General features: G+C 38.8%; 9 protein-coding genes across 9 annotated transcripts; 4 read left to right on the top strand and 5 right to left on the bottom strand.

Annotated features, from left to right (window-relative positions):
• Positions 1-704: 704 nt before the first annotated feature.
• On the top strand, positions 705-2,713 carry ent1 (epsin; the record flags this gene model as incomplete). The annotated part of the gene is made up of 2 exons (XM_056183571.1): positions 705-727; positions 970-2,713. The coding sequence occupies 2 exons, from the start codon at positions 705-707 to the stop codon at positions 2,711-2,713; spliced, it is 1,767 nt and encodes a 588-aa protein (XP_056039452.1).
• A 469-nt stretch (positions 2,714-3,182) lies between these two features.
• nup211 (nucleoporin nup211) lies at positions 3,183-8,543 on the bottom strand (the record flags this gene model as incomplete). Its single annotated transcript, XM_056183572.1, has 1 exon — positions 3,183-8,543. One exon carries the CDS (start codon positions 8,541-8,543, stop codon positions 3,183-3,185), a length of 5,361 nt encoding a protein of 1,786 aa, XP_056039159.1.
• A 430-nt stretch (positions 8,544-8,973) lies between these two features.
• hmg1 (3-hydroxy-3-methylglutaryl-CoA reductase Hmg1) lies at positions 8,974-12,141 on the bottom strand (the record flags this gene model as incomplete). Its single annotated transcript, XM_056183573.1, has 1 exon — positions 8,974-12,141. One exon carries the CDS (start codon positions 12,139-12,141, stop codon positions 8,974-8,976), a length of 3,168 nt encoding a protein of 1,055 aa, XP_056039457.1.
• Positions 12,142-13,732: 1,591 nt separating this feature from the next.
• On the top strand, positions 13,733-14,746 carry ppk33 (serine/threonine protein kinase Ppk33; the record flags this gene model as incomplete). Its single annotated transcript, XM_056183574.1, has 1 exon — positions 13,733-14,746. One exon carries the CDS (start codon positions 13,733-13,735, stop codon positions 14,744-14,746), a length of 1,014 nt encoding a protein of 337 aa, XP_056039846.1.
• Positions 14,747-15,035: 289 nt separating this feature from the next.
• Positions 15,036-16,534, bottom strand: urk1 (uridine kinase/uracil phosphoribosyltransferase; the record flags this gene model as incomplete). The annotated part of the gene is made up of 3 exons (XM_056183575.1): positions 15,036-15,443; positions 15,507-15,826; positions 15,895-16,534. The coding sequence occupies 3 exons, from the start codon at positions 16,532-16,534 to the stop codon at positions 15,036-15,038; spliced, it is 1,368 nt and encodes a 455-aa protein (XP_056039198.1).
• Positions 16,535-17,835: 1,301 nt separating this feature from the next.
• On the top strand, positions 17,836-19,416 carry tco89 (TORC1 subunit Tco89; the record flags this gene model as incomplete). The annotated part of the gene is made up of 2 exons (XM_056183576.1): positions 17,836-18,763; positions 18,806-19,416. The coding sequence occupies 2 exons, from the start codon at positions 17,836-17,838 to the stop codon at positions 19,414-19,416; spliced, it is 1,539 nt and encodes a 512-aa protein (XP_056039197.1).
• Positions 19,417-19,638: 222 nt separating this feature from the next.
• Positions 19,639-20,529, bottom strand: rsm1 (zinc finger C3HC-type containing RNA export factor Rsm1; the record flags this gene model as incomplete). Its single annotated transcript, XM_056183577.1, has 1 exon — positions 19,639-20,529. One exon carries the CDS (start codon positions 20,527-20,529, stop codon positions 19,639-19,641), a length of 891 nt encoding a protein of 296 aa, XP_056038905.1.
• Positions 20,530-21,065: 536 nt separating this feature from the next.
• tol1 (3'(2'),5'-bisphosphate nucleotidase/inositol-1,4- bisphosphate 1-phosphatase) lies at positions 21,066-22,166 on the bottom strand (the record flags this gene model as incomplete). Its single annotated transcript, XM_056183578.1, has 2 exons — positions 21,066-21,266; positions 21,312-22,166. The coding sequence occupies 2 exons, from the start codon at positions 22,164-22,166 to the stop codon at positions 21,066-21,068; spliced, it is 1,056 nt and encodes a 351-aa protein (XP_056038904.1).
• A 536-nt stretch (positions 22,167-22,702) lies between these two features.
• On the top strand, positions 22,703-24,002 carry rec7 (meiotic recombination protein Rec7; the record flags this gene model as incomplete). The annotated part of the gene is made up of 3 exons (XM_056183579.1): positions 22,703-22,855; positions 22,907-23,020; positions 23,082-24,002. The coding sequence occupies 3 exons, from the start codon at positions 22,703-22,705 to the stop codon at positions 24,000-24,002; spliced, it is 1,188 nt and encodes a 395-aa protein (XP_056039166.1).
• Positions 24,003-24,163: the final 161 nt, after the last annotated feature.

Raw genomic sequence — 24,163 nt, forward strand, 5'->3', positions numbered from 1 at the left:
CACACTATTGTAAACAAAAGATGTTTTGTTCAGATAGATTGCTTAGTTTAAACTGTACAAAATGCTTTCATAGATTTGATCGCTACCGCAACCGGTTTTAAGTTTTGATTTTGCATCTATTCACCAAGATTGATTTCGGAACAAAGCAAGGAAACGTTGCTCACTTACTCTTTTAAGTCGCACCTTTCAACATGGATGGCCTGCATAGCCATTGTCCTCTAAATTACCCATGAGTACATGAGGCAATCAGTTTGAAAAGGATGTCCATCTGAAGTGAAGTGCATTACATTATTCTCACTTTTGATTTTCGATAATCGAATTCGCCTTTTTCTTGTTTACTTTATACTACATAAACTACTGCCTCGTAATCTACATTCAGTGCAAATATACCGACTTGGTAAATTTAGTACTAAGAGATGCAAGGTTGCAGCGTAAAAAGCTTTAGCATCGCTTGCTAAAAAGCGTTATGACCGCGGTATGACCGTGCCATTTACGAAATTACCGAACTTATTCGGGCAATGTGGTAAACGTTCATGATACAGCACAAATCTTTTACCATCACCTATATTTGTAAAGGAAGCTGAATTTAGGAGGTACGAGCTACTTGCTCTCTAATAAATAAACGAAGAATTGAACAATTTTCACTTTGAGAGACGACTGTTCGGGTTTGATACGTGATTTACCTCTTTTGAATCACATTGAGCATGAAAGCCGCTGTTAGATCCGTGTATGTGAAGAACTTACAAACTGTTGTGGAAAGAAGGAAAGAAAAAATTGATTATAATGGATTGCTGAAAATAGAAAATTTGCTTAGCTTTAATTTTGGCCGGATTCGTTTTGTGAGTATGCTTCATCGTTGCGCGGCAGAACGATATCCGACATAGGCTTCACCCTTTCTTTCCTTCTTTACGAAGACAGATGAATTTGTAGCAATTTTCTAAGAGTCAGACTTGACTAACTGCTTTCTAGGAAAAACTTTTCGAAAGGCTATACAGACACCCAGGTCAAAGTTCGAAATGCCACCACAAATGATGCGTGGGGACCGAGTGGCAGCGCTATGGCAGAAATTGCTGCTTTGACTTTTGACCAAAATGAAATGCTAGAAGTAGTAGACATCATCGACCGTCGATTGAATGATAAAGGAAAAAACTGGAGACATGTCTTTAAATCCTTGTCGCTGTTGGAATACTGTCTTCACAGTGGATCCGAAAATGTCGTCCGATGGGCTAAGGACAATATTTATATTATTACAACCTTGCGTGAATTTGTCTTTGTCGATGAGCATGGACACGATCAAGGTCAAAATGTCCGTAGTAAGGCAAAGGAGATTAGCGCACTTTTATCCGACGACGAGAATCTACGTGAAGCGCGTAGAAACCATGATGGTATGCAATCTCGTCTCCGCGATGGCAGCTTAAGTCCACCTTACGAAGAATCTCATTATTCACGCACTCCCAATCGTCGTGATGATGACGATGATGACGATGAAGGACGTTCACGTTCCAGGTATCGCAGTAGATCGCGTCGTCCTTCTGGTCGCTCTCGCTCCCGCCGTAGTCGTCGACTGTCTCCCACTAGCGACCAAGATGACGATTCTGAGCTCCGCCGCGTAATCGAAGAATCTAAGCGACAGGCAGATGAAGATGCTCGCAGACGCTCAATGAATAGTAACTCTGAAGCTGACCTTCAAAAGGCAATTCAGCTTTCAAAAGAAGAAGAAGAAACTAGGCTACGACACCAGCGCGAACGCGAGCAGCAGTTGCCTTCCTCAGCTCCTGCTTTTCAACCTGTTGATTTTTTTGGTAACCCTGTTCAACCTCAGCCAACTGGCCTTTTGCAACAGCAACCAACTGGCTTTATACGTCCACAAACCACTGGTTTTGTTCAGCCGCAACCTACTGGGTTTGTGTATCCGCAAAATACTGGGTATGTTCAGCCTCAGCACACTGGGGGTTACCCTCAACATACTGGTATGATGCGTCCTCAGCATACAGGTTTCATGCAGCCGCAACATACTGGATATATTCAACCACAACACACCGGGTTTTCTCAGCCAGTTGACTCCAATAACCCCTTTCCGTTGATGCACCCCAGTCGCACAGGTTTCGCTCAATCTCATCCCGTTCAACTTATGCCTCCTAATCACACCGGCTATGTTCAACCTCAGAACACAGGATTTCGTCCACAGAACACGGGATTGAATATGAATAATCCCTACTCTCGTCCTTTGCAATCTCAAAGTACGGGCTTCATGAAACCGCAACTTACACAGCCTCAACCGCAACCACAACCTCAGTTGGAAACCACGAAAACTGGTTCCAACAATCCATTTGCCCAATTTGCTAAATTGCCTTCCCAACCAGCTGCTGCTCCTGCGAATGTTAAGCCAATAAGACAGGTGCGAACTGGAGATGACAAACATGCCAATATTGCTCAAGCCATCGCATCTGGTAACCCTACCGGTGTTGATAGCTTTGGTAATATTGGTCTTGCTCGATTACCTTCGCAGCATACTGGTTCAAGATTCACCAACAGTGCTGGCCAAACAATTCAGTCGCAAGCTACCGGAAATACACTCAATCCTTTCCATACTCAACCTACTGGGGTTCAGCAGCCGATGTACTCATATCCACAAAATATGAATGGAAGCTCGCAACAGAGTATGCAGCAACAATCTATGCAGCCCCAAGTCGGCTCGCTCATTGATTTATAATTTAATCCTCCCTTTTAGGTCCTTTTCATTTGTTAATGAACGTTTTAATGATGGTCCTTCTCTTTTTGTTAATAAATTTCATGAAAGTTTGCTATCAATTTATCTTGTTTCAAGCTATGCTATTCTATTACGTGCTATCTTCCGCCCGTTTTTTATGATTTTTAAAACGTAACACAGAAAAAAGTTGTTTTCATGGAGAATTGCATTTGTAATGCTTCCTTCCTTACAGCTGCTTTTGTTACATTGTAATGCTATTTAAGCGGAATGATTGTCAACTTTTTGCGCTCATTATAAGCAGTGTCTTTACATTTGAATTGTCTTAACAATTGTAGTACGGAATAATATATTATTATTTTCAAAACAAAATTTTAAGGTTAGTTCTAAATTAAACGTAAGCAATGCTATTATATTATAATCTTTAACCCCATCACTTTTTCATAAACGCTAGAAGAAACAAAAGTACAGTTTTTCATTTTGAAATATCCTTCTTGTTAGAATCATCACGTTGGCGTTTGGCCTGACCTGCATTTTTGCCGGTTGCTATTCGTTTGGAAGCACCTGTGATAGATAATTTTCCACCTTCTGGCTTCATTGGTACAGGTCGAGCTACAGCGGGTTTAGCAACATTTGGCTTCTGCTTATTGCCGGTTGCTTGTAATCTAGAACTTAGAGATTTAGCAGGCTGATCACCTTGATTAGATGTCTGAGAAGACTCTTTGCCTTTCACAACATTAGGCTTCGAAGAGCTTTCTGCAGTCTTTTGTGTTTTTATCTGTTCGTCCAGGCGGCTAATTGTCCCTTCAAGTTCTGCAACCTTTGATTGTAGGTCTCTAGTTTTTTTCTCGTAAATTGATAACTTCGCCTTGTTACGAATTTCTGTCTCAGCGACAGCTCTGTTGAGTCGATTTTTGAAAGTCTCATCTTTTTCTTGTAATGCCTTTTCTAATCTTTCCTTTACTAGGACTTCAAGTTCTGGCTCAGATTTATCATTTGATGTGCTCTTCAGGGATTGCAAATCAGATTCGAGTTTTTGCATTGTTGTCTGACTCTTGTTCAGCTCCTTTTGAAGACTTTCACGTTCTTTAGATTTTTCTTCTAAAAGTTTTGAGCGCATATCTTCCAAGGATGCATCCTTTTCTTTATTGAAGTCACTCTTCAGCGTCTCTAATTTTCGCTGGAAATCAATAGCTTCAGGATGATCTGATGGTATTTGCTGAAGTTGTGCGTCTTTGACAGAAGCTAGTTCTTGCGAAAGTGTATTCATTTGTTGAGAAAACTTTTCGTTCTCCTGTATCTTCTGTTCCAGTTGCTTTTCTAATTCCTGAGAGTGGCTTGCATTAGAAGACAACTCACTTTCTTTTTGTTTACTCAAAGATTCTAAGCTTTCCTTAGCAGCAGAAAGTTCTTTCTCCAATGAGTCTTTTAGCTGCTCCAATTGTTGAAATTCATTTTTAGAAACTGTTTCTTTCGATTCGACAGAATTTGTCTTCGTTTCTGCACGGAGAATTTCGAGTTCTTTCGAAAGGTTTTTATTCTCATCTTTTTGGGAACCTAATTCCTTATCCCTTGTTGTAATCTCCTGTCTTAATTGAGAGAACCTAGCTTTGCTTGAATTGATAAGACTTTCATAACGTTCGTTCCAAGCACTAGCCAACTTGACATTCTTTGCATTTAGTTGTTCAATTTCCATTTTCAAAGCCGATATTTGCTCCGAATCTCCTTTGAGCTTCTCATCCTCTTCCTTCAGCTTTTGAAACGCAGATTCTAGCTCTTGCTTTTCAGCATGAAGATGGTCAAACTTGGTCTTGAGTTCTTCATATTGAGATGGATCCATTCTTTCATATCTAGTCAAAACAGATTGAAACCGTGTTTTCCATCTTTCGTTATCTTCATGGAGTAGTTTTATGCTCTCATTCTTGGCATCTACCTCGATTTTGAGATCGTTAATTTCAACATTTAATGACTCAAATTTGCTCTCAACGTCAATAAGCTTGGATTCTGTAGCATTGATCTTTGTGCGTTTTGATTCATTCTCTTTGCGAAGGACTTCATTGCTCTCATATAACAGACGAAGTTCGTCAGACCCACTTAGAAACTCTCGTTTTTGAGAGTCGTCGGTATCCGCGGATCCCCTCAGCCTGGCAATCTCGAAGCTCAAAGAATCGATGGTCCCTTGAAGACTTTTTACCTGCTGACTTAATCGTTTATTATCCAGCGAAGCTAACTCGTGTTTATTGGCAGTGATTTCTTTTTCGTGACGAAGATAATTGACGAGCTCACGTAGCTCGCCGCCTCCAGTAGGATCCATTTTGGATATAAGCGCTGTATCTTCGGAAGAATTGTTTTGTAAAAATTCCACTTGATGACTGACAGAATCAAATTGAGAATGAAGTATTCTATTTTGGGATTCCAAACCATCCAGCTGTTCTTTTAATGAGGCTAATTCGAATTCCAAATTATCCTTTTGTTTTTTCCAATTACCTTCTGAGTTTGCATGCGTACTCGTCCATTCCTCAGATTTAGACTTTAACTCGAGATAGTTCGCTTTGACTTCTTCAAATTCACTGCGCATGTCAAAAAGTTTTTGAGTAGTAGAACCATGGTTTATAATTTCGGTCTCAAAATTTGAATGAGCTTCTCTGGCTAATTGTATCTGTTTCTCCAAGTCATTTTTCAGAGTACTTACTATTTTCTCGGACTCATCACGAATAAGCTGATTTTCCTCCTTATAATTCATCAATTCATCTTTTTCCCTGGTTAAACTCTCAATTTGGGTCATTAACTCACGACTTTTTAGATCTTTGTCTTGTCGGGTCACGTTAACATCTTGCTTCAACTGACAAACTTCCGCGTAAAGGTTTTTAATCTTGTCTTCTTTCTCTTTTAACTCTAACTCCATGATATGCTTGAATTGATCATGAGTTTCATTCATCAATTCCAACGTTTTTTCAGATGCTAAACACTTTTGCTGAAGCTTTTGATATTCATCACCGAGGTGTTGAAGTTCGCTTTTAGCTGTCTCTAAATCTTTTTTAAGATTATCTGTATCAGACGTAACTGGATCTCCGGATGATTTCGAAGATAGAAAACTCGTTTGTAAATTCATGTATCTTTCTTGAGTCAATCTCAAGTTATCCTTGAGTTCCCGATTTTCGCTAACAAGACTTGTGCAGCGAGTAACCTGAGATGTGAGCTCTTGCTTTAGCTCGGAAACTTTGATTCCCATGGTATTCAATTGCATCTGGTAGTCTTTTATATTGTAAGAATTCTGCAGAGTAATATTCTTAATGTCATCAGTGTATTCGGAAATCTTAGCATTTGCATTTCTTAAATCCACAGAACACTCAGCGAGACGATTATTCAATAAATTAACGATCCCATCATGGTCTTGCTCGCGAAATTGTAACTGTGCTTTTAATTGGTTGTTTTCTTGCTGAACAGATAACAGGGAAGCGTTAAGTTGCGAGCATTCGAAGCTTATTTTCGATTCGACACTGTTCCAAAGATTCTTCTCATTGTGCAAATTTTCTAGATCATACCGATAAATTTCCACTTGCTTTGTATACACGCTTAACTGACCAGATATAGCTTGATATTCTTGTAAACTATTATGGTATTGTTCTTGCAAAAATTTATACTTTTCGTGTAGTACACTGTTCTCTTCTTCGTTTGTTTTCAATTTAAGATCACAATGATTGCACTTTTCAATGGCCTTAGCCAAATCAACCTTTATGGTTGAATTAAGATTTTGCAAGTCAAAATTAGCGGCTTCCAAAGATTTGAGTTTCTCCAATAGTTTCTTCTCTTTTTCATTTGCAACGTATTTGAAGCTTTCTAATTCGTCCGTTAATAAGTCAAGCTGTATGGAAGACCGTTGGTTGCCTAGTTTCTCCTTCAATTTAATCGCTTTATTCAAATCCAAGGAATCATCATTAAATTTTAAAAGGTCATTTTCTTGAGTTAATGTTCGGAAAAAGTCACGTTCCTTTATACAACCATTAAGTTGCTCGTTCATAAACTCCAGTTGGTGAGTAAGTTCGTCAATCGTACGATTAGCATTCAACAGAGTATCATTTTGAACGTTTGAAACATCAGAAATGCTTTCGCGTTTCTCCAATTCTTGGGCGAGGTCACGAATAACTGAAAGCAACTTTTGGTTTTGTTGTTGCAATTCAGCTATATTTTTAAAAGCAACAAGGCGATCAGATATGAGCTGATTAGTATCGCTTTCAGCAGCATTCGAAGATCCCTCTACCAGACTTCGAAATACTTGACGCTCTTGGCTTGTAAACATCGTCCCGGAATCGCGAAGGTCTATTTCGTGAAGCAAGATTTGGACTTGGTGAGTTAAATCACGAATTTGTTGCTCAAAATGGTTGTTTTCCATGGACTTATCCTTGTATTGTATTTCGAGAGTCTTGAAATCTGACTGCGTTTTTTTGAAATCTGTTAAAGACTTTTGGTATTGCTGGCTCATTGCCGCAATCTCCTTTTGTTTTTTATTAAAACGTTCGAATTGTTCTTTAATAAGAGGGTGCTGCATATTTACTTCACTCATTGTTTCGTTCAGGTTTCGCTGTAAACGATCTACTTGCTGTTTGCAATGCTCGTATTTTTGCTTAAAGTACAACCTTTCTGTATACAAGTCGGATACAGATAATGACTGTTCTTTAGATTTTAAAGAAAAAGAGAAATCGGGATCTTCAGAGTTAGCAAGCCTTTCGTTTGCTAAAATAAGCTGCGATTCCAGGCTTGCTATTTCCTTTTTCAAAAACTCCACATTAGACTGATTAGATGATAAATTTTTTTCAAAAATAGAATTTTGGTCCTCAAGAGACCGTTGAGCATCTCTAAGTAATGTATCCAATTCAGAATTAGCATTTTGAAGATGCTCAGAATGATTTTGAAGCGTCTTATACTTATCGGTCCATAGATCGGTAAGTTGCTTTTGTGATTCTAAGTCTTTCTGAAACGAAAAAAGAACATTTTCATGTTGTTTCTTCAGCTCAGAGAGTTCATTAAGACATGCTTCGTGCTTCAGTTGAATTTCAGCACAATGCTTAGTTAACGAATCCACTTTGCTTTGCAAAAGATCACTATTTAAGTTCGCATCCGTCAATTGTGAATTAAGCTGTGATTTTTCCATCGAAGTAGATTGATGGAGCTTCAATAACTTGGCATTCAGATCTTCAATGACTTGATTGAGCCACGTATTGTTGTTGTCCAGTATCGAGTTCTTTTTTGACAACTTTTGAAGTTCGAAATCGTAAGAAGATTTTGTTGATTGTACCTGCTGTTGTAAATGATCGACTTCTAAGACTTTCCGATTGTACATTAAGAGTTGATTTTTATAGCCATCAATGACTGTATTTTTTTCTTGTAAATCTTTCGAATTCTGAACAAGTGATTCTCGAAGCCGTGAACTATCTTTGTATATACGTTCGAAATCATATTTCGCTTCATCGCGTTCTGTCTTGAATGCCTCCGCGTTTTTCTGTGCAATTTGATATAAATCATAGTTCTTTTTAGAATTCTCTTCAGATAAAAGAAATGACTTTTGAAGATTCTCGTTGTCAAATTTAGACGCGTCCAGTTGTTTCTCAGACTCGAGTAATCTCTTTTCCAAAATTCGAGACTGTTGCTCAAAGTTTACTTCCGCAATTAATTCGTTGTTTTTTAAATTCCCATATTCTTTATACCGTTTTATTAAAGACGAAAAGATGGACGAAAATAAGTCCTGATGTAGTAAACTATTGATGGTAGCTTGCGATACATCAAGAAACTGTGAAACTCCGTGGATATCTGCTGTATCCCAGGAAGAATCGTGCATGACGACAAACAGAGAGCTTCCTGTCAATTTGTTTTCGTTGGAAGCCTCAACTTTGCTTGAAACACGTTCTTACCTATTACTGTGGTGGTTAAGTGTCGCGACGTCCTTGATATAACCAATATATTCATAGTTATTCGCGCAGAATGTTTGAGTATTGAAATCAATCACTAAATCATTATTAGAATAAGTAAGTTAACAAAAAACTTTGTTTCCCTTGTTGGTGAGATAAAACACGCCTTGGTTGTAATTTACTGAATAATATTTAAGCTGTTTACAGAAAACAGGATTTTATTTAATTGTATTATACTAAATGTAATAAATCTTTAAGGGATAGAACCTGGAGTCATTAAAGTCAAGGATTGATTCTAATATCAGTATTGACGCAAACGTGTAGCTAAATATAAAACAACGGTTTTTAGGAAAGGAAAACCTAACGAACACTTAAGTGAGGAACATTCTGGTTGGATGCATTTGAAGATTGAGAAGCTTTGGAATCAGCAGGAGTGTTTATTGCACTGCGGTTAAGACCGATATGGGACTTTACCAAATGGCCAGTTGCAAGTGCAGAACATAAAGATAACTCACCAGCCATGACACCGGCAGCAATAATCTTTGCCAGTTGACGAGCATTATCACCGGGGGATGTTAAGTGTGCTCCCTTAACACCTAGGAGGTCAAGCATAGCTTGCTGGGGTTCCAAAACGGTACCACCACCAATAGTTCCGACCTCAATGGAAGGCATGGAAACGCTAAGCTGTAAATTACCGTCGACATTATCCATAAGAGTGATACAATTGCTACTTTCAATGTTCTGAGCGGGATCTTGCCCTGTAGCGAGGAAGATAGCGGTCACAACATTTCCGGCATGTGCGTTAAAACCACCGACGCTTCCAGCCATAGCACTACCAATAAGATTTTTGTCAACATTCAACTTGACTAAATCTTCAACAGTAGTTTTTAATATAGATTTCACAGCCTCGCCAGGAATAATAGCTTCTGCAATAACACTCTTTCCACGTCCATCGATCCAGTTTATAGCAGCCGGTTTCTTATCAGTGCAATAATTTCCGGATACGCTGATAACGTTCATATCTTCAAATCCGGCTTCGGAACTCATAACAGTCAATGCATGCTCAACGCCCTTTGATATCATGTTCATGCCCATAGCATCACCTGTAGAAGTGCAAAAACGAATGAATAAGCGAGTTCCAGCCAAAGCAGTCTTAATCCGCTGGAGACGAGCGAATCTACTAGTAGAATTAAAGGCCTTCGTTATAACTTCAGTTCCTTCGGGACTATCCAACCAAAGCTTAGCGCGACCTGCGCGCGTTAAATTAGGGAACGCAATACAAGGGCCACGAGACATTTCATCGCGAGTTAGCACAGTAACAGCACCACCGCCAGCATTGATGGCTTTGCAGCCACGCATGGTTGAAGCAACCAAAGCACCTTCGGTAGTAGCCATAGGGACGTAGTACGGTTTGCCATCAATAATAATTGGTCCTGCCACACCAAGAGGTAAAGGTATATACCCAATGACATTCTCACAACAAGCGTTAAGTACTCTTGAATAATCATAGTGATAAACAGGACAATTAGATGCTTCTAAGGTTTTTGTTCTTGAAGAGCGAGAAACAGCTGCGCGGCGAATGACTACTGCTCTAACAATGTCCTTCAGAATACGCTCTAAAGCATACAAGGGAATTTTCCGGGCAACAACAAGTTGAATCACCTCCTCATCATTCAATGATGAAACTTGTCCGTTACCATATAAGGAAATGCATTCTTCTAAAGGACGAGATAATGTGCTGATATTCTTTTCAACAGCGGTTTCAAAGGAAGGGTTCTCGGAGTCAGGCAAATACTTTACTACCTCGACAACTTTTTCAACGACTTTCTTATCATCATCGTTTTTCATGGAATTTAGTCGAGCAGCATTCAAAAGGAAAATATTTGCACCAATACTTAAAGATAAGCCGAAGATAACCCACTTCGATAGAAAAGATCCACCGATTGATTTTGTCCAATTATGTATAAAAGAGTGAATTGTTGTTAAGGCAGACGACTGAGCTAAGTCAGTACCATAAAAAACGGAAGGCAAGATTCTAACAGAGATTACATCCTTATTATGGGTAGAGCTAAACAAATAAGAGAGAATTTCATCAAAAACATGGTCATCTAAAAGGCTTTGGGTGTTGGTTTCTGGATATTCGGAGCGAACCAAAGGAATCAGTCTGGCGGCAGCAGCGGAAGTTACTGCATAATGTTTGAAAGGAATAGAACAAAGCTCAAAAAGATTAAATACAACAAATGCAATAACGAAAAGAAAGCGTGGTTCGTATATCCATCTAAGAGGCTGGAAGGTATCCTTCTTGTTTGTTTTGGCAAATTGATTATTTTCAGCAACACGACGAGCGACAGACTCGGATAAGCCTTCTTCCATCAAAACTCGTCTCACATTTTCATTGGCATTATACCTGCACATTTCCAAATTTAGAGTGAGGATAGACACGAAAAAAGTGAAGAGTAAAAGCAGGTCATAGACCATAACAGCGGAAAATAAAAAGAACTGCTTTAAACCAAAGTTGCAATAAGAAAAGATAGCTAAAACCACAATTCCAAAGGAAAAATGACGGAGAATTGGGGGAGCAGCATCACGGCAAGCTTCAGCAACATCCTCGTGGGTGGCAGAACGAGAGTCGGAAGAAGCACAACGAGACATAACTGCTCTAGTGAGGTTCACCGACTTGTCCAGAGCAACAACGTTTATTAAGAAGGGCATGCTTTCAATTAAAGATACAAGGCTGATTCGAACTCCAGAGAAACGGATCAACGACATCGCAAATTGAACTGAGAATAAAGTAGACATGCAAACACTGGAGAATAACCAAAATCTAGAGCCCAGTCTTCGCATTTTTAAGTAGACAGAAATAACAGAAATGAACATGCATGCGTAGGCGGTGCCGACGATAAGAAGTTCCATTTTAGAAGCTTGACTCGTTATTTTCAAAGTGTTCATCCAAGTGCGAGCGATTAGCTGGAGGAGCCAAGACCAAGAAATGCCGTGCTCACGAATTGTAGGAAGGACTCTTTGAACGACAGTACTAGAGCTATCTAAGAAGTAGTCGATGGGAGGATTAGCCATATTGGCAGGAATAGCTATGCTTGAAACAGTCCAATTACCGACTTCTTTTGAGAACGTCTTACAAGTACCAGATGGCGAATCAATCAAGAGACAATCATGAAGGTAAGGTTCGGCGAGTTGGGCTACGTTCACATTTACTGAAGTTGGGTGATACCATTGGGTGATGTCAAAGTCGACATTTTGAATGCCTTGAGGCTGGTCAGACGGGGGGATAGGTTCCCAGACAGAAGCAACGCCGTCAGGGGATTCAACTTTGGAAAGCTTCAAAACTAACCCAGAAGGATCAGAAACAAGGCCCCCATCCAAGATGCCAGATCGCTTTAAGGCTCGAAGCAAGACAGGGAAATCTTCTTGTGTAAGGGTCTCGAGAAAAGAGTAGTATGCCATAGAAACAAGGATACACACAATCGCGATCACTTGAATGGGATATCTGGCGGCAATTCGATAAATCATTTTGTGAATAGATAGAGTTTAGGTGGGAAATGTAGTATAGCTCTCGAAAACGAAAGAAAATGAATGTCTAAAAGGATATGAAAATAATATAAAGGCAGATGGCCGAAAAGAACGGAAAGGATGAAAGTAAATCCTTTCAAAAAAAAAAAATAAAACAAACCTTTATCAACAGAAATGGTCAATCGCGTAGTCAACAGAAAAAGCAGAGTTTCCTCTTCTTGCTTTGTTTCTACACGAAAAAAAAAAAGGTCGGTACTGATGGGACAACCTGTAGAATGGAAAACAGCGCTTTGTAAAGGCGTCAAACGTTTATCACAACTGGCTTTCAGAAGGAAAGAAAAGCCAAGCGAGGAGCCAAGGTCAGCAGATAACCCAGGTAGAGTTGATCAGAAAAGAGTGAACAAAAGAAGCAAGCCAAGCTTTAGAAAGCAAGCAGGTACAAAACTAAAACGGGGGAAATAGCGAATAATCACTAAAAGTAAAAGTTTGTTATGGGACCGGAAGGAAGGACTAAAGGAAGGCTTCCAGTTGGACTATAATGTGCATCAAAACGAATGAATAAGTGAGTCCTTCGTTAAGAAATCCGTTTTACAATAGAATCCCAGTCACTGATTTAAGTAAAATAAACTGCACGAAACTAATCCTGGTTCTTTTCTATGACCAGCGTGGGACCTAAGAGGTTTTGGGGTAGGACAAGGCAAGGGTAGGTTGTATGGTGGAGAAAATTTCTGAAGACATAAACACCAATTTCGCGCTCGAAAAAAAAAACAAACAAGATTTTCTTCTTGTCAAATAGAAACGACTTTTCTATGAATATGGTCAAGTAAATTAATAGAAAGAACAAGACTTTACGCGATCTACCAACTTTTCGTGGAAATATGATTCGGAAGGACAATCCAGCTTTTTCTTTTGTCTCTACGGTTTTTATTTTAAAGTAATTTTATAATATTAATGTATTTTAGGAATTTTCTTTCTATGCGAACTGTTTGTATAGAAACGACTTTTTTCGTCGTTTACAAGACCAAGAATCCATGAAGATCTCTTCTATGACTATCATACGCTAAGAAACAAAAAAAAAAGTTCGTAGCGAAAAATAAAAATAAAATAAGATACCGTATGTCTATTGCACTGCTTTGGATAACTGTAATGCAGTTTGCAGTTTCTTTGTTCTCTGTTGACAAAAAGAACGCAAGCTGCATTTCTCTCCTTCCTTCAGGAATTGATCTTTCCTATGGATGCCGCTTGGATTGAAATTTTTAGTAAAGAAAAGTTATAGAGCAAGAAAAAAAAAAAAAAGAACGTGAGACGGCTTCAGGTATTCAATCAATTGTGAGCTTCTTAATTGAAAGAACCCACACAAGAGGTAAAAATAAGTCCCTTTTATTGCTTTTTGTATAATTATAAAATTTAAATTCTTAAGTGCAAATTGTCTCTCTTTTGTTTGCATCAAACCATCTTTTGAGGGCTTGCTTTTGATTACCGGAAAATTAGGTGTTAACACGAAACCGACAAAAGACGTAGCCGTGTTTTTTTTCTTTCGTTCTTTTACTTGTCTTTCTTTTGGGTTTCGACTCATTCCTTTGGACATTTTATGGGGAATCAAGCGTCAAAGCTGAGAAGTGCCGAGCAGCCATGGATTGAGCAGGGACAGAAAAAACCCTTTTTCAGCATCTCTCAATTCAAACTGTGCAATGTTGTTGGCAAAGGAAGTTGGAGTACAGTTTTCGTGGTGAAAGATCGTAGCAGCAAGCAAAAGTTTGCTTTGAAATGTATTAACAAGAAAAAACATAATCCTGGAAAGATAAAACAACTCCTTACCGAAGTTTCCCTTTTGCGTTCTTTAGACCATCCTCTTTTGTGTAGATTTTATTCGGAATTCCAAGACGATAGCAAAATCTACCTTGTCTCGGATCTTATGTTGGGCGGTGATCTTCGATATCATATTGCACAAAATCGCTTTCAAGAATCCGTCGTGTGTGTTTGGATTGCTGAACTGGCTTCCGCGCTCATCTATATTCACTCCAAAGGGATCTTGCATAGAGATATAAAGCCAGACAATATCCTTCTCGACGAATTTGGACATTGCCGACTCGTCGATTTTAACGTAGCTTCCCGTCTATCGCAGAAAACCCCAGATGGAAAAGGTTTTGTGAAAGGTCGAGTTGGTACTCCTGCCTATATGTCCCCAGAAACACTTGTGCACTCCATCAGCTACCGAGAATCAGATTGGTGGTCTTTGGGAATCACCATGTACGAATGTCTATTACAGAGTAGACCGTTCTCCAGCACTATGGTGGTCAATTGGATTCGTTCTTCCGAAAAAGAAAAAAATTCTCTCCTCGAAACAATGTGCTCCTCGCTCGAACTTCGAAATAACAAACAATTAGACATCTTATCCAAAGAGGCACGTGTTGCTATTCGCGGATTTCTAGAGCCATCTATAAGAAACCGATTTGGACATCATGAAAACAACATTCCAAATATATCTTTCTTTTCCCCTGTTTGCTTTGATACCATCTCTCAAGGGAAATGGGCCCCTAAATTTAGACCAAAATCTGGCAAACTGTACGCTGACCCTATTTTAGAATTGGAAGCAACCTTTTGATTCTTGCTTTTCGTATTTTAATTTCCCCTGTTATAATGAAACCTTTCTACCCTAAGGAATTCACGACATTATAGAGATCGTTCGTGTTTGTTTTACTAACTGACTATTTAATTCCTATTTCAGATTAATGACAAAAAGATACTATCAAATACTATAGAGCTTAATGATTACTTTTTTACTTTTCTTGTTTTTTTTCAATTACCCTAATCCATATCTTTTCTCTCTGATTTATATGACAATACCAAATCTATTAACTTCCAATCACTTTGACATTTGTTAAACCTAATATTTAACATCCATAAAACGTCTTCTCTAAATTTAATTTACCCATTACTGCATCCTCAGCAGTCTCCAAAAACCCTGTAACAATCGTGACTTTGGGAAATATAAAACCCAATGTTTTGATGCTTTCCACAAAAGACACATAGACTACAATAATAATGTTTTCTTCCGGTACACCAAAGTCAACTAAGATTTGAGTTGCCATTAATACATCCGTGCTGGTTGTCAATTGAGAAGCTATAAGAATTACATTTGTCCCAGCAATCCCCCGGGGAAGTTTATGATATTGAAGACTTGGTTCATTGGTGACTTGATTCACACGCACAAGTACTTTTCCCAACCGCACGTTAGGAAACTGTCGACAAAGGGCTGTTTCCAAAGTACCACCAGACCCCAAAACAGAAACGCCGCAAAGCTAAAAATCATTGGTTAGCTCTTTGTAAAATATTCATAATTTAGTATCGCTAACTAGTAATACCTCTTTTGCTAATTGCAATCCTTTCCATGTATCCCCGTTATGTAGCGTAATAACTTTTTCCTCATACATTAAGGAATCGCCAGCCAGGTTCATTAACATTGTTCCTATGCGACTTAAATAGAACTGCATATTATCAGCGTCAGTTTCTTTGTTTACGAGTATGGTTTTGATAGCTTCAATTTCAGGAGTTTGACGGAGCTGCACAAGATTTAAAGGTAAATTCGGGATGGTAGGAACAATCTGTTGTAAAGAATCGATGTTTTCCCGGTGACTTCGGCTTTGAACAGACAAAGTCCTCTTAATAAATTTTATGACCATTTCTAAAAGTTAACCTAGTTAGTAAATAGAGATGATTCATCAGTAATAATAATAGGTTATTGAAACTTACCGATGGCCACTTTATTGTCACGACCACGGGGAACAATTATATCTGTATAAATCGATTGCTTCCGTACAAAATTATCGTAACTTGGTTTGACAAAGCGATCATACTGGTGAAGCACACCCCGAATGTCACGACCACGGTAATTAATATCTCTGTTCAATCTACGAGATAAACAAACGTCTGAATCAGTTTCGAGAAAGACAGAGACATCAAGAAGGGAGCGAACTTTTTCGTCGTATAAAGCAAAGATTCCCTCTATGACAATTATACTTGCACCAAACAAAGTGGAAGTTTCAGGAAGGCGGTCGTGATCGTGAAAACTATATATGGGAATGTCAACTTTACGACCTCGTTTGAGCTCTATTAAAACATTAAATAACAAAACCCAGTCAATGGCGTCTGGGGAATCAAAATCATATTCATTTCGATAAGCTTGTTGTTTCTGCTCAGCGGTCAAAGGCTTATAGAAGGAATCCAAGGATAAGATCACCACATTGGGTAAATTCAAGGCTTTTACAATTAATCGAGCGACTGAGGTTTTTCCACTTCCAGAAGGGCCTGCAATACCTATGAAGCTTATACGTCTCCAGGGAGGCTCGTACAGGTTTTTCAAAGTTTCTTTACTGGCTTGAGCAATTTCCATAACGTGTCAAGCTTTATAAACTAGAAAAAAAAAAAAAAAAAAAAAAAAAGGATTTGAATATAATGAAGGACGAGAAAAAGGGGGATAGGTGTTTAAAAAGGATCCCTCGGTTTAGTAAGTAATTCTTTATGGAAACGAATCAATCATGAACTTTTTCTTTACAAAAGCTCTTGAAGAGAAAGTACACCTTTAGCCCAAGATTCACCTACTCAACACAACCAAACGCAGCCAAACGAAACCACAAAAGGGTATCTAAACAAACAAAAAAATGAAATGAAGCGACGGCTGATTATTTCTTCTCAAACACACGTTTGGAAGGTGTAGTGGTTTGTAAACAAAAGTATTCGCAACTTTTTACCTTAGGTAGCAGCATTTATGTTACTTTGTTTTACGGTGTGTGCCGCGGCATATCCGGAAGCAATAAAACAGAAAGTTGGGCATGGGAAGCATCATAAACGTGCTAATAAACTTTTATTCTTGTTCTTTTGGTCGTATAAGGTAAGGAAATATGATTTTCCATGTCCTCCGAAACAAACTTTCAAAGGAACGAAGAGGTGGATAAAAAGCTCATTAGGTCCTGAACTAACAGCGTTTTGAGCTTTCTATATTCTTTTTTTCTTTCATATATTAGCTGCTTAATGCTTGAAAGCTGTAAATTTATTGAATCCTTGACATTTCTATATTTTTATTTACATAAACAAACCAAAATTTTACCCAGAAAAAAAATACAAAAAAAATAAGAGGAATAACAGATGAGGTAGTGAGACATACATTTTGGTTTGTTTCATTCGATCATTTTTTTTTATTTTATGTTTTTTTTTTATATCTTACAATTGTTCATCCTGGACAGAGAAAAGACGGAAAAAGGTCAGAGTCAAAGCTATTCATTCGATTCTCATTGTGATCCTGGATGTCTTCTTGCACTGCCTTTCAATTTTCAAAAGGAATAATATTTTATAAAAGAACGGAAATTAATCAAAGGGTTCATAAAATGATATTGTAAGTTCACTTTATGAGAAAATGTTGTACAAGAAGAAAAGTCATCTCTTCATTTTCATTACGTTTGAGTGCATACAATTCATATGATTTTTTTCTTCTTTCATTGAATTAATTGCTTTTTACTTTCATTGCTGTAGTCTTTTCTTTTTGCCGCGGAACCAATCGATTATATTCCTACCTACCCTCTGCTCTCATTGTAGAAATCATCGGCTTTCCAAGGATATAACGCATATCGAACGAAAAAATTATCTGTAAATAATAGCTAGCTTTTAGTATTTTGTAACAGAAAGCTGCAATTGATTATGGATTCGGCTCCCAGTCATGTTCGCAAAGGTTCTACTTCGACAGTGAGCACTGAGGGAGGCGATGGAGGGCCTTCTAAATCTACAAGGGACAACAAAAAGGGATTCATAGTAAATAGCAGGATAAAAAGAGGTGGAAGTCATTTACGACTCGGAAGACCTGGAAAAGTCACGGCCGCAAGTTCTCGTCCTAACGTCTTAACAAGAACAACCTCTCATAATCCAAATTATGATCGTGTTCACAATACGCATGCTGCTATACCTAGGCAAAGATCTCTCAACGACCTTAATGATTTGCATGGAAGTAGAGCAGTGACAGCGAGAACCGGCTTAATTCCTTTGACCCAGAGGAAGCCTAAGCCTGTTTGGGAAGAAATTACTAACGATAATGACTCTACGGCTGGAAATTTTGATACGGAAAGTATTCGCACCGATCCGCCTGAAACAGAAACGCGCAATCCCCCTCCATTGAATATTGCTCAGCTGAACGAAGACCAGTCTCGTAAATTACCTGAAAAAAACACTTTTTTGCTCCCAAAAGAAAGCCAAACTACCAATGAAAGGGTCAACAGGACGGACCATGAAAAACCTTCTTCCCCAAATATTTCACTTCCACAAGTTGCCACAGCTGAATCATCGATTAAAGAAGAAAAAATTCGACCAGAAGATGTCAGCGCTTTACCACCTTCGAATCAGCATAAAGCCGTTTCTGACTTTTCTGATCGTCCACTTGGTCCCACAGACATGTATCCGCGGTACCCTCTTGCTACTCCAAGTGCTCCTGATACAATGCAATCAAGCTCCATTCATAACGAATCGGTTTTACCGAATACTTCGACTGAGTACGGACCACTTCCTTCTGTATATCTACCGGATTTTCAGAATCCAGACCAGGAACCGGTTTCTCCTAAGGCACTAACTAATGCTGGTATGTTTAAGAATTATTTTACTATTACTAATTAACGTTCAGAATCTTCTAGAAATTTGGATTCAGATACACAAAGTGTAACTACTTCTCTTCCTGGAGATTTACTAACAAATCGTAAATTTTCCTCAAATGTCACCAAATCACCCGCTCAATTGTACGACATAGGTGCTTCTACTAGCAGAACTCAACAAAAACTTCTTATTCAGAGAGCTTCTTCCCGATTTGATACAGTGGAAGATGATACCAATGCAAATCCCTCTAAACGATACTTACACCCGCAAGCAAAGCAAATCACGGATTCAGTCCGAACAAATTTCCGTAATGTGAAAAGGAATCGTGAAATCGTATATGAATTTTTGATTAGGCTTCGTCCTTTTGTGGTTTCGTCAGAAATTGAAGATTTTTCTTCGTCTTCCAACCCCTTTACCTCAAGTCCCCATGCTCCGAGTTCTTCCAATCCGGGATTAAATTTGGGCTCTGCGAGTGGTTTCTCTTCAACTTCTCACTCTGTGAATCCTAGCGAAATAATTCATTCCTCTCAGCCGTCGTATCCTTTGGCTAATACACACAGGAAGTCTATTCATGTTCCCAAAGTTCGAAAAGGGGAGGAACCAGAAACAGTAGAGAATAAAATACTGGAACTATGGAAATAAATGGTAATCCCTCATATTATCCCTGTTATAACAGGGCTCAATCCTGACGATTTCTCTCATGACAAAAAGTTTTGACTAAAAATTCTTGTTCGAACATATTTATATTTAATCTAATTGAGGATCTATTTATAATTTTATAATAAATTATTTGTTTTATTTATCCTATTCGCTGAATATAGAGGTGAATCCATTCTTTTGCTGCAGTTATGCAGCATTCGTACTTTATCGTATTTCCTGAAGAATATTTGAAGCCATATCAATCCAATAAGAATAATCCTTTTTTGTGTCTATTTGCTCAAAAATTGTTTCTGTCGTCAACAATTGCAAGATGATCTGCCATCCCTGTAGTTGGCTATTCATAACGGATGTTTTCCAAGGGCAATTTAATTTATGTTGATCAATAACATCAAATAATTGATCATCTTGTTTTAAATTCCAAACACCAACTCTCCGATGACAGTAATCGCACTCATACAATTGACCTGACAATTGCTCCGTCCAACCAGTCAGCGCAATCCCAATTACCGAGAGAGATGGATCATTATATGTTTCATAACTGAATCTTTCAGCAATTTTTACCAGTCGTTCTTGAGTCATTTCTTCCGGGAAATGCAGTTGTACTGAACAAGGGGATGTACTTTTTATCCTCCTCTTGACATTCAAAAGCTCCGTAGAAATCTCAAGCTCATATATGTTATCTGGAAAACTCATGTGTTTGTATAAACAACCGTCTTGATGTTCATCAATCAGAGACTTCTCAATACGATCTCTAACTTTTTGGGGCAGCTCCCAAGATAGCTCCTTTGAGTCGATTATATTCTGTAAAAAACTTAAATCAAGCCTTGTATTACACAGATCGCATGCTAATTTGTCGTAAGAGTCACAAAGCCAACCATGTCTACAACAATTGACTTCACCAAGCTTGGAATCATAAGTTAGAGACCACCGGTTTCGATATGTTTTTAAACGGTATAGAAATTCTCTTAGACTCCATGGTTTATATTTGCAAGAAGAGCTTTCTACTGTATTGACTAAGACATGTTCAGTTCGCTCATCAACTTTATCCAATTGATCCAAAACCTCTTTAAATTCCCACTCGGATGGAATTGCCATTTTCTATTGCATGTAAATATTAGCGTTATTATACTGTAGGTTTAAGGAACACACACACACACACACCCAACCAAAATATAGAATGACAGAAATGAAGTAAACAAAAGCAAGTCCACAGCTGTGATCTTTCTAGTCTAAAAAGTACAATTCAAAAAAATAAAAAACTTTCCAGCGAATGTTTCTAAAGTTCTGCCAGTTAATTTTCTTCTATGTTTATTATGTGAGAGATGCCTGGAACACTACAAGGATCATTTTATCGAGTTTTACTTTTCGAGTAATACAATAATATCATTTTACCATGACGATTCGAATTGTTGTTGAAAAATCGTGATCGAGAGCTTCATTAAATTTATCCTTTCTTTTGTTTTACGATTTCATTTTATATTTTTGATAAAAATCCACTCAAGAATTGAAGAGCATTATGATAAACAGCACAGCTTTACACTTCTTTATGTGGTACAAGCAAAAAGATTCATTCATTTAACTATAAAGAAAATCGGTTTGTTTTCGACTATCCTTTCCTTCTCCCATTTATTTTAATTCTTTTTGAAATGGGGATCTTGGGAGGTGATTGCAGCTGTGGCATCAATAACATTTTGAAATATGCCTTTGTAAGCAGCAATAACACCGTTATTGTTCTTCAATGTACGGCCAACACCAAAGTCTAAAGGTTTACCAAACATATCCGACACGACACCGCCAGCTTCTTCGACCAAGAGGGAGCCTCCAGCGTGATCCTAAATTAAGTTAGCTATACTTTTATAGATTTACACTTCACATACCCAAATTTTCTCTTCAAAGCTCATGCTGGTAGGAAGACGAAGATAAATATCTCCATCACCTCGGGCCAGACTGACATATTTGGCTTGAGAATCCATTTTGGTAGGTCCATAAACAATTCCAAGTTTTTTGGCAATCTCTTCTTGAGTTCCTTGCATGGAATGACCAGCTTCAACTCCTTCACAAAACTTAGATTCCTTTGGATCTTGAACATCCTTCATATGTACTTGGGTGGGTTGGGCAGTCAAGTCATGAAGCGCGTACTGAAAGGATCCTTGACCGCGAATAGCGGACATGATAATACCCTTGGGACTTGTTTCAGGTTGCTTAAAGTCGAAAGGGAGATTGGGACAGCTGATGGCGCTCACCATGGGCTTTCCATTTTCGATCAAAGAGAGACAGATGGCATATTGAGCACCGCGAAGGAAACCCTTGGTGCCATCTATAGGGTCGAGCGTCCACATACGGCCTTCACGACCGCCGCTGTAATTACCCTGATCAATAACGGACATCATTTGTTCGGCGTCTTTAATTTGACCTAACTCTTGGCGCTCTTTTGAGCGTTGAATCGATTCTTGAACCAATGACCAGACACGAGAGCAGGTATCTTTATTGCTTCTCAAATAGTCGGCATCTTCTTCACCAACGATGGGGTCCTTGGGGAAAGCATCCTTGAGCAAGGCAATAACGACTGCTTGAGCACCGAAATCGCCGATGGTTACAGGGGACTTGTCTTCCTTTGAATGAGCACCCGCAGAACTCTTCTCCTTTATGAGTTGGTTGAAGACCTTTTCAGTTAAATAGCTAGCCCTACGGACAGCAATAACAGCAATCTCTTTTTCAAATTGGAAATTCATAGTTTTTTCTCAAAATTTACCAAAAATTTAGGAACCACTTGGCTTTAGGACACGAGAAAGCAGATGCGTCAAAAATTATGTTGTAGACGAATTATGACTTTAGAAAATGCATCCAAATACCCAAAATTAATATTGTCAATTAGCAATACTTCTACGAGATAAAGAAAAGTTTTAAATTGGTGCAAAATTAATTAAAATTGTTGTAGTGAAAGTGTTGGCACAGGAAACAGTAGGTTGTTTAGCGCTGCAAGAGGAATTGGAAAGAAGAAAGAAGCAGAATTTATTCCAAAAGAATCAATCGTTTAGTTGTTTATAATAAAAGGACAGGAAACGCGTGTGCGACGCGCATGGATTGAAAAAAGGCTTATAGATATGACATGTCAAACAAATAAGCAACAGAAGAGTTAATGAATAAAAAAGGAAAGGATTTAAAAAGTTAAGGAATAAAAAAAATGCGTTGTTTCCATTGAGAAGAGGAACAAAGCAAACAATGAATTTGTGCTACGTGTTTCCCCAAAGTAAACATAAACACAACCATGAATTTTTACCCAATTGCAAAATACTCTGTTGCTCAGGACTCTTATGGATATGAATCATCATCTACAAGCTGGTCGCATTATTCTGATGGTGGATATACTATGTCACTGACATCTGGATTATTGCAAATTCGTAGACGCGAAGAATTAATTGTATGTGGATGGCAATATAAAGAGCTTGTTTCTAACATGAATCTTGTGTAGCAGAGTTTAAATTTACTAGATCTATGGCACCAATTCATCCCAGGGACGAAAGAACGGAGCTTGGTTTTGCTGTCCAAGGCACCGTGCATGAACTTTCGCATCTATAGCAATAATGTAAGAGGTGAAAGGGGGAAAAACGGTGATAGTACAGTAATTGCTAACAAGCTACTGGTAGATTACAAAACGATTCCAGGTCAAGTTTCCATCGGATGTATTTTACATGAAAGCAAAGCTTGAAATCGAAAACCTGGGATTATATTTTAAGGATGCAAGATCGTCATCGGAAAAAAAGCAAATGTCGAATTCACAAAGCCAAATTGGGAATTCCCAAGAGATGTATATGGCGGCACCGATAAATCCTGGAGTGCATGCTTCGTCTCAACCTACGATTTCAGTGCAGGCTCCTACCATTTTGTCTCAAACGATTCCAGCGACACCGCCCGTAGCAGCACCAGGAGGAGGAACAGTGGGAGTAGGAGGGGGCATGATAGCAGCACCGTCGTCGTCGTCGTCGTCGTCGCATCTTGCGACGACAAACCATGGTGCTAATGAAATAGCCGTTCATACTCCTTACAAACGGGCGAGGGTGGATGAAACAGGGTCGATGGGTCATTCGCAGGTAGAGGGTAGCACACCGTCAGGGTCGTCGTCTTCATCCGGTGTGTTGACTTCTATTCGACCGTCGCAAAACGCTCCGTTGATGGGAAGGCAGGAAACGAATATGGAAAGCATACACATGTCGCAGCCACCATATTGGGAAGATCCTACGGCGATTTCCTCTTCACCATTTCATCCGTCTCAGTATTCCATGGTGGCAGGGACACCTCTTGGATCGCAAAACCCAGGAATCCCGATAGCATCTTTAATGACGCCTATGCAAGAGAATCCTGGACCTCCTGCTGCAGTACCTGCCTCGTCGTATATGAACATGCTGCCGTCCCCTCCTACAACATCGTCGCCGTCCGCAATTTCCGCGAACCTAACGGAAGAAGAAAAACTCTTGCGAGACAAGGTTTTGTTTTATCTGCAGCAAAGCAGCTTTCTTCAATTGTGTCAAACCTTGGACCGAATTTGGGCTACGATGCAACATGCATAAACAAAACAAAAAAAAAAAAAAAAAAGTGCGAAAGCACTCGTTTTGTCTGTGCTATTCTTGAAAGACATAGCGAATGATAATGATGTTTTCCCAAATTGTCAACATGGTATGCTATTATCAAATGGACCAAATTCACGGACAAGTCGATAAACACACCCCAT

This window comes from Schizosaccharomyces osmophilus, chromosome 3 (assembly GCF_027921745.1).
Source record: "Schizosaccharomyces osmophilus chromosome 3, complete sequence".
Lineage (NCBI taxonomy): Eukaryota > Fungi > Ascomycota > Schizosaccharomycetes > Schizosaccharomycetales > Schizosaccharomycetaceae > Schizosaccharomyces > Schizosaccharomyces osmophilus.